Source organism: Citrus clementina, unplaced genomic scaffold, assembly GCF_000493195.1.
Source record: "Citrus clementina cultivar Clemenules unplaced genomic scaffold, Citrus_clementina_v1.0 scaffold_6, whole genome shotgun sequence".
NCBI classification, from domain to species: Eukaryota; Viridiplantae; Streptophyta; class Magnoliopsida; order Sapindales; family Rutaceae; genus Citrus; species Citrus x clementina.
In genome coordinates, this window is record NW_006262139.1 from 7,487,914 (window position 1) to 7,497,227 (window position 9,314).

Here is a 9,314-nt window from a genome sequence, read left to right on the forward strand (position 1 = left end):
AGTCTTCACAGTCTTCTTCTGAGGGAGATAAGGTCAGATATTCAGCCAAGTTGTGCACATCCAAAATGTCGTGAATTTCATCTTGCTAGTGCTTGAAATGGTCTCTATTAAAAGGTTATATTTTTTACACATCTGGCAAATTCTTGGCAGTGGTAAGTGCAACAACAATGGAAGAAGATGAGGAAGCCATGGCAGGAGTTGTTGTAGGAGCTAGAACATTTTCATAACTCACTTTGATGTTAAGGGTATGTTCCTTAAGCTGTTACATGAATAATGAATTTTGATATTTGTAAAATTTCAGCAAGTAAAAAGCTCAGAAGCTAAATCCTCCGGCCACCAAGAACTCTTTCAACTTTAACAAAAATTTGCAGCAAATCAAGTTTATTCAATTATCCAGTAGCTTCACTTTTGCTCGATTGAACAACTCTTCGAATAATCTAATTGGTAAATGTAGAAGCTGCAGAACAATAATTAATAAACACAAACACATAAAGTGATGAAATTAGAAAGCCAAGGTGTGCCAATGAAGCACTGCCCTTAAAGAATAGATTTTGCCCCTTCTCGGATAATTTTTGGGTGCCTAAAGGAATGAAAGACAATCTGATCTTCCAGGATTCAATGCTTTCTAACTGCAATGGTACGCTCCAAACTATAGTTGATTCAAATAACTAATTTTATTTGTTTTTCTAGGTAAAGTGTATAGCTTTAATAAAGATGGAGCAGATGATAAGAATTTTTTTTTCACTCACAATCAGTCACTGCAGCTAGTTTTTTATAGTCTTGAATTACAATAGTCATCCCCTTGAATTTTGCCCCGAATTAGTGCATGAAACTAATTTTAAAATCGGATATCAAGCAACTATAGACCTATAGTGCTAAAAACAAGCCACAACCTCTGGCATGTAGATATGCTTAGTTTGACCAATTCAAGTCAGTTTAAAACTGAATTTTTCAATCTAAAATAATGAATATATAAGCTTTCATCAAGTGGCTAAGAAATGGGTCAAGCCCGTAAGCTCAAGTGTGAAGGCTATATGTGCATTATTAACTTTTGTATTTTGAAATACCTCATAATTTCCAACACTTTTTGTATCCTTCTAGTTGGGAATTTGTTTCTCTTAATGTGCTTTTCCACAACATTACATTGATAGTGATTTCCACATCACTTGCCAATGCAATCGCATGCTTTTATTGACAAGCAGTTAAAGTTTAATTGATCTACAATTTTGAATAGAATAATATGTTTTAACTATTTAATAAAGGTTGGTTTATTTGATTTGTTGGATTTTCTTTCCAAAGATGCAGTTTTGGGGAATGCCAAAAAAAACAAATGTCATACTGTTGAAAATTATGAAATCTATTACTTTTATTATCTGGGTAAAGAAAATTAATGTAACAAACTCTAAAATTTAAAACTTCCGCATACAATATTTTTCTCAATTATTTAAGATTTTCATAATAGTAAATATTTTTTTAAAAATAATTTAAATTGATCAAAAAAAATTAATATAGTGGAGTATAAAATAATGTAACACTAAATGAGATATAGATAAAAATTAATATAATTCAATATAACATTAAATATTATACAACATTAATATAATATAGCGCTAATGTAATATAACTTAATCGGATACATTCCCATTAAATAATAATATATAATACAGTGGGATAAATGCATCCCAAATGTTTTTAAAAAGGGCATTTCTGTAATTAGGATCAAAATTAGGCATGTGCAGTTGGAGCACATAAATTTTGAATAAACGTGGGCATTTGACACACGTTAGAGCCACGTTTTGAGACTTGTGAAGCACCACCTTTCACCTGATTTAGTTTTCTTATTTCTTGTCAATTGATTTATCAGGGCAGCTTTTAAATCACAAAATTATCAAAACCCAGTAGTCGAAATGCTTCGAAAACCACTTTTTATGTGAACTTCCATTGATTATTTTATTTTTTTCATTTTGTGGTTTTTAGACCAAATATCAATCTGCGTCTGCTTTACAATTATAAACACCGAAAATGGTCTCTTTATCTTCATCTGGTTCACTGTTATTTCCTCTCGCAACAAAAAGTGTTAGTTCTCGATTATCTAGACTTGCTAATTCGGACAAAAAACCGGTCAATTCGTTCTGTTATAAGGCGAAAGAAGAACAGAGAAAAGTTGTTTGTGCTTGTGTAGCGCCTCCAAGGGACTTGGGCACTGATGGATTCCCTGCCACCAAATTCAATGTAACAATTCTTCTCTTTGGGATTATTAGTTCAATGGTTATTAATATGTTTGATCGTCAATTGGGTATTTTTATTTGTTTCGTTATATGTTTGAAATATTTTATTTGGATATGTTTACAATTGTGGCTACATGGATGATGTTTTGAAGGATTCATCTAAATCAGAGAATGTAAATACCTTATTCGAACCCGAGGATGATGGTGATGTTCTCATCGATTGTCGGAATGTTTACAAGTCATTTGGGGAAAAGCATATATTGAGAGGTGTGAGCTTCAAGGTGAATTTTATTTGAATGTGGTAGATTGCATCTGCGCAACATGCATTGTGTATGTATCATATGTGAATAATTTCATAATTTTAATAAAAATGACACCATGAAATTAACATTAGTTCTGAGCTTGTAAATTTTGTATCAAATGCCTTGCTTTTGAACTACCCTTCTTGATTGTTTTATTCTGTTGGATGGTTAGGAATCAGCTGCTTTATGTTTAGGTAGTGAGAGATGTTATGAGATTTCGTCAAGAAGAAAACTTTTCATGAAGGAACTTAAAGAATAAGTGAACTCAAAATACATGAAGTAATAAAAAGAATAGAAAGTTTAATTCTGAGTGTAATTTAGCCATTCTTGACTATATTTTTTAAATGGTCTTCCCATTTGGATGTAGGTCTACTTGAACCTGGTACTGCTTTTTTATCTTGTTGTGATTGAGGCCAGTTTGAAATGGAGTAGCAGCAGTTTTAAAGGTGTTTTTGAGAAGCTAAAATTGAACTGTTAAAGTATTTTAAACATCACTAATGGCAAAAAAATCCCCTTCTACATATGATTTTGATTTTGGAAAGGATTGCTTTTTGAAATCAGAAATTGAGAGTTCATCAAATACACTTCCAAAACTATCTTGGCGTACAGCATGAAAGTTAAAATATATCCTTGAAGAAATTAATGTAATTCTATCATATATCCGTATTATATTTAATGTATTGTGTTAGTCATTATGTACTATCTCAATGTTTAGTAATGAGATTCACCATAGGTATATAATTTTCTTGTAGAATGTATGGCACTTTTATAAAGAAGTTATCAAATGCCGTAGAATGTATGGCACTTTTATAAAGAAGTTATCAAATGCCTAACTACTCTTTGCATTTGACTACTCCTTAAGCATAGTAAAGGAGTTCTGAATTTCCTTCATTGTTTTCCTGAGACTTTAAGGTGTTCCGTTGGAAAGAAAGTAGAGAGAGTTGAGAACAAGTACTAGAACACTTTCAAGAGTATTTATTCAATGCCTTGAGTTGATTTACAGCTGTATTAGTCCACCAAATAAATGACCTACTGTCCTATTTATATGTAGAGAATTGCTGAGGTGATCATGACATAACAAAATTTCTTATTCTACAATTAACCGTTGAACTAGTTGTTCATACCTGTTGCCTCATGAGATGTTTACAGTTGCTTTTTGGAGGCACTAGTTAGGAAGCCTATACAAATTTTGGCTCCATACCAAACTGGCTTTTAATATTTTGGTAGTAGAAAGGCTGGCATGCCTTGTACTCCTAAAACTGCGTGATCCTTGTAGTAGTAAATGTAACTTTTTATGTCTGAATTAGACTGCCATAGACGTTACTAAGACGACCAATAATCCGGTTGTATTAGCTATTTTGAATGATATGATTATCTTGTCAATCGTTCTTCCAAAGCCGATAATATATGCTGGGTCATGATATCATCTTTGGGGATACTTTTTAGATTCAAAGTTTTTTAACTACTCTTTTTACCGTGAAGCATGGAAAAGCTCCAGAAAACCAAGGAAGAATCAATACCAAATCTTGTCTATCTTCCTACCTTATCATCTCAAATACTATCAATGAATAAAGGTCTTAGCTATTTCAAATGACTGCAGCCATCTAAGTTTGACAATAGAGTTTGGTTTTTTGGACTGTGTTGTTGCTGCATTTATACTTGTTGTTAGGACTCGAGTTTGGACTCAAGTTTTTTGACGGGAATTTTTTATATCTTCGGCTTTTCAGCTAGAGCTAGTTTACAAAAAGTACATGGAGATTTCAGCAATAAACACTCAATTCCATGGGATAAGTGGAGAAAATCAGAAACACATTGAACAAAGAAGACAGGCCTTATTCGGTAGCTTTAGTTTGAAGGGATAATGATAAAATTTATTCTTATATAAATCGTGGTAGCTAGACGATGTTCTTGATTATAAGTTGCTAAGAATTGTGTATTTTAGTGTATATTTGTTTATTTCAAAGCTTTTTTTGGGGGGGGTTCAATTTAGAATCATATTTATTTGAAGGTAATTGAATGTAAAAAAATTTGAGAAGCCTCCATTCTTAAGTGGACCAGATCTCATTATTTTCTGTTGAAGGGATTGCCCATTTTTTTAAATTGAAGTATTCCTGAGAACTACTGCCAAGATTTAATCTACCCTGTATTTAAAATCTTCTTCTTGTAAATGCATTATGACTCCTTTTCTGAGTGATAAGCTAAGGAATCTATTTACAAGTTTCCATTTCTTCATTTATGATTTTAATGTATCACTCCATTAGTTATTTTCTCTATAATAGCATTAACTATGTCCTTTTCCCTCTCTATCCTTGTAAATGATCTTCATTTTCTCTATTCTTATGTGGACAGATTAGACATGGTGAAGCTGTTGGTATAATAGGGCCTTCAGGCACTGGGAAATCAACGATTTTAAAGATTATTGCTGGGCTTCTTGCTCCAGACAAGGTAATTCATTGGAGTAGTCTTTTATGTTCCACTTTTTAGGTACCCTAGTTCTATTCTCTTAATCAGGTTATCTACAAATGAGTTTTTATTTTTTATTTTTTTATTTTTTTATTTTTTTATTTTTTTAGTAACATGTCTCATTTGTCTGATTCCCAGGGAGAGGTTTACATTCGAGGTAGGAAGAGAGCTGGTTTGATTAGCGATGAGGAGATATCTGGTCTTCGGATTGGATTGGTAAATGTCTTTTTAACTCATGCATGTTGATTGGTCTTTTGTGCTATTGTACTCCTAGTCATACGGGCATGTGTGTTTATTTATTACAACAGGTTTTCCAAAGTGCGGCTCTTTTTGACTCATTGACTGTCCGGGAAAATGTTGGTTTCCTTCTGTAAGAGACAATCGAGTTATCTTTGAAATTCTTAACTTTTTTATTTCTTAATACTGAGGATTTGGGACTGATAATATGATATTGCTGTCTTGAGGTATTTTTGTAGTAAGAACTTGAGTTGCTTCATTTTTGTTCATTATAGGTATGAAAATTCGAAGATGCGTGATGAACAAATTTCAGAGCTTGTGAAGGAAAATTTGGCTGCTGTTGGATTAAAGGTATGTTTATATCTTTCTGCGTAGAATTGGATTGTTCTCATCTTTCTTAAAATTGATTCATGATAAGATCTGACTGAGCCTTGGGTAATTGGATTGTTTTCATCTTTCCCAAAATTGATTCATGATAAGATCTGACTGAGCCTTGGATCCAGGGAGTTGAGGATCGCTTACCATCTGAGTTGTCTGGTGGAATGAAGAAAAGAGTTGCTTTAGCTCGATCCATAATTTTCGATAACACAAAGGAATCAGTGGAGCCAGAGGTTTGTAGATTAGTTGAAAAATCTTTCTGTACAAACTTGGTTTTGGTAATTTCTGAAATAATAATTTAATAAATAACAAAGTTACTTAATGCTGTGCCTTTTGCTTATATATCGACTCTTGTGCTGGTTATTAATGTATCTGTGTGTTTACCGGATCAGTTCGGTTGGCTAAAAATTTGAACCATAGAATGTAAGGCTTAAATGGAACCTATCCATATTCTTGTTACTTAGTACATTATAAGAGCATAAACAATATGTTTACAATTTTAACTTCAACCACTTGGATAAAATAACATTAATTTCTCCTATAATTAATGAAAACTTCAAAAAGAAAAAAAAATGCGTCTCCTCCATTTTAGACTTATCAAGTATAAAAATTCTTTCTGATAGCTCCATGGACTTCCTCCCCTACCACACTTGAAGATAGCATTTTAGATACTTGATGAGATCTACAGGGTTCTGCCGTAGACCATTAAAAATAATCTCAGCCAGGCAGAAGAAACAATCATGGGTGATTTGTTAAGTATTGTACCTAAGATCATTTCATAGTTTATAGATCTTTCAGAGCCCGGTCAATTACAGACCAAGCTTTTGAAAACTAGAATGTTTGCCATTTGTGCTGACTAGGCAAGTCATGGATTTGTTTAGTATTGAACTTAAGATCATTTCATAGTTTATAGATCTTTCAGAGCCCGGTCAATTACAGACCAAGCTTTTGAAAACTAGCATGTTTGCCGTTTGTGCTGACTAAGCAAGTCATGGATCCTGAATTTGTTGCATTATTTTGTTTGTTGTTTAGCAAGCTTACACTGAAAATCAGGTTAAGAACTGTTTCCTGAATCTTTCGCATTCCTGTGCAGGTGCTGTTGTATGATGAACCTACGGCTGGCCTTGATCCCATTGCATCCACTGTAGTTGAAGATCTGATCCGTTCCGTTCATAAGAAAGGTGAAAATGGACTTGCGAACCCTGGTAATATTGCTTCCTACGTGGTTGTTACTCACCAACATAGTACCATTAGAAGAGCTGTTGACAGGTTATGCTTGTTCCAAATATTTGGACATATAGATGTAGTTATAATTCTTGGTGCGGTAGCTCCTGACAAAGAAGTTTTTTTTTATATAGGTTGATATTCCTCTACGAGGGTAAGATTGTTTGGCAAGGAATGACCCATGAATTCACATCATCATCCAATCCAATTGTTCAACAGGTAAACTTATAGTATTATGTCAAATCTAAGCATTGAGTTTATGATTGAGGTCCAGTTTTCAGATTCTTCATTTTCCATATTTGTGGGATTCTATTTGTAGCAAAAATTCTAGGTACTTTTTCAGTATGTTGTAATTTTGTTGAGATCTGCAAATGCTTTTCTTGCACGGTCATCATAGTCATTTCATGTTTTCCTCTCATCTCGCTCAAAAAACAGAAGAAACGTCAACATTAACAACAAGATAATCAGTTAAGTGCACTTTGCATGTTAATTTGATTTTTGTTACGGTTCAGTCACTTCTCTTTCTCCTTGTTGCCAGTTTGCATCAGGGAGCTTGGAAGGGCCAATCAGATATTAAGTCATACCACCATGGTGTATTTGAGACAAATCATGGTTTTAGTTTAGCAACCGAGAGTTTTTCCAGATGGGAGTGCTCAGCCATGAATCATGGGGGTTTCCACCATTGTGCTGGCAAATCTTCTGCCTATCTAATCCATACAAGCAAATCAGGAACTTCCATGATCCAGTGTATTTTCTGGTGCAATTTTGGCCTCCATTGCACCATTGCAAGTAGACAGCTTTGATTTGTATTAAATTTTTTTTGGGGTTGTCTTCAAAATATAGCTACTTTATTGCGAATTCGGGCATCTTTATAGCCCCATTATAGGAAAGAAAAGCTCATTCTGAAGAGATCTTGTACATTTTGCAAGTTCTTGACTGTGGGTAATGTTCACAAGTAATCTGATAAATGACTTATTGTGAGTACTGGAAGTTAAAAATGTGTCTGCTCATAGTAATCAATGCCATTTTCTACTGCTCATAGTAATCAATGCCATTTTCTAAGCCTTAGAATCAAGCTCTGTATTGGATAATGCTAGTCTCATCTAGTAAGCAATAAGTTTCATGTGAGAACAAGCAAATGTACCGCAGACATAAACCCAATTGCAGAAATAAGAGCATCCAAAACCTTCAGAATACCATTTTGGCATAGCCAAGTTGATAACTAATTGTAACATTAATGAAAGAAGGAAATTATCCTAATAAGAAAGATAAATGTGAATGTACAACAGAAGTTTTTCATTGTTCCGGGCAGCTTAGATCAAACTTTTGTCTGGAGAATGTATCTTCTTGTCCGTGCTGAACAAAACAGGGCTACAACACCCAGATAGAAGCTAACAAAGAAGCTCAAACAAAATGCCCAGATGGAAATCGGTCCCTCAGTCATTTCTTCTCTTAAGGTCTTTCCAGGCACCAGTGGAAGGCTTGTCCTGTTACACTCTCCATGTGAGGATTCCAGACACAAATTTGGGTTTCCAGCAAAAGCTCCGGGAAATTTTTGATACCCTTGTTTCCAGGGAACAAATCCTGAGAAGCTGTTGTAAGACAAGTTCAAAAGAGTCAACTCTTGAAGACTTGAAATGTTTCCGGGTATCTGACCTGTCAATGAATTATGTGACAAATCTAAGGCTCTCAAGCTTCTCAGTCTATACAAACCTGGAACCTGACCATCAAGAAAATTGAATGATAGATTCAGGTATTCTAAACCTTGTAGTTGGAATAGACCCTTTGGAATCGTACCATGCAGCAAATTATCAGACAAATCCATTCCAACCGCTGAAAACAGCTGATAGTTAAAGCTCAGTTCATTTGTATCAATGGCAGTGACAGAAATTCTGATCACCATACTTCTGGGTAAAACAAATGACTTTGCAGGCATACTTCTACCAATATCACTTTTATTGAAGTTTAAACTGAAGTTAAAATTACCGTCTGGAATGAAGCCCATGAATTTGTTGGTTGAGAAATCCATCATTTGAATTGCTTGGAATGAGAATAACCAGTTGGGAAGATTTCCACTGAGTTTGTTCCGAGCGATAGAGAAATACTTGAGGTTTGTCCACTTGGTTATCGCATCATTCAAAGATCCAGAGAGATTGTTTGAGCTGAAATCCACTATCTCCAATGATTTCAAACCTGCCAAAGTTAGCGGTATCTCACCAGATATCTGATTGTTGCTTATATCTAATATCTTCAAGCTGTCCAGAGCATCAAGTTCAGGTTGAATTTCACCAGAAAGGTTGTTATTATTGACTATCAATGCCAGCAGCTGGAAACACCCAACAATGTTCAAAGGAATTGATCCCGACAACATGTTGTGCGACAGATCAATGACTTGAAGATATGTCAAGTTTCCAATCCTTGCAGGATTTCGCCATCAGAAGATTGTTAGAAGAACATGCTGCAGCTTTTCAGCTCTGTAATC

General features: G+C 34.3%; 2 protein-coding genes across 3 annotated transcripts in view; one reads left to right on the plus strand and one right to left on the minus strand.

Annotated features, from left to right (window-relative positions):
* The first annotated feature begins 1,794 nt into the window (after nucleotides 1–1,794).
* LOC18038317 (protein TRIGALACTOSYLDIACYLGLYCEROL 3, chloroplastic) lies at nucleotides 1,795–7,752 on the plus strand. 2 transcript variants are annotated; one of them, XM_006428504.2, is made up of 10 exons: nucleotides 1,795–2,232; nucleotides 2,381–2,509; nucleotides 4,880–4,975; nucleotides 5,132–5,209; nucleotides 5,302–5,363; nucleotides 5,506–5,581; nucleotides 5,734–5,841; nucleotides 6,702–6,877; nucleotides 6,967–7,051; nucleotides 7,371–7,752. In XM_006428504.2, the coding sequence occupies exons 1-10, from the start codon at nucleotides 2,023–2,025 to the stop codon at nucleotides 7,407–7,409; spliced, it is 1,059 nt and encodes a 352-aa protein (XP_006428567.1). In that variant the 5' UTR covers nucleotides 1,795–2,022; the 3' UTR covers nucleotides 7,410–7,752. The 2 variants fall into 2 exon arrangements, with proteins under 2 accessions (XP_006428567.1, XP_024037452.1); XM_024181684.1 differs by lacking the exon at nucleotides 2,381–2,509.
* A 250-nt stretch (nucleotides 7,753–8,002) lies between these two features.
* The window catches only part of LOC18038318 (leucine-rich repeat receptor-like protein CLAVATA2), a 2,464-nt gene continuing 1,152 nt past the window's right edge, over nucleotides 8,003–9,314 (minus strand). Inside the window, exon 2 of the mRNA XM_006428505.2 lies at nucleotides 8,003–9,260. Within this exon, the coding sequence (XP_006428568.2) occupies nucleotides 8,151–9,260 (1,110 nt within the window). The 3' untranslated portion in view covers nucleotides 8,003–8,150. The remainder of the gene's footprint in view (nucleotides 9,261–9,314) is intronic.

Excerpts from the sequence above, each read along its gene's own strand:
- LOC18038317 (XM_006428504.2), top strand. The coding sequence starts at position 2,023 with ATGGTCTCTTTATCTTCATCTGGTTCACTGTTATTTCCTCTCGCAACA. Across the intron at positions 2,233-2,380 it reads TCCCTGCCACCAAATTCAAT|GATTCATCTAAATCAGAGAA; the intron begins GTAACAATTCTT and ends GATGTTTTGAAG. Across the intron at positions 5,582-5,733 it reads TGGCTGCTGTTGGATTAAAG|GGAGTTGAGGATCGCTTACC; the intron begins GTATGTTTATAT and ends CCTTGGATCCAG.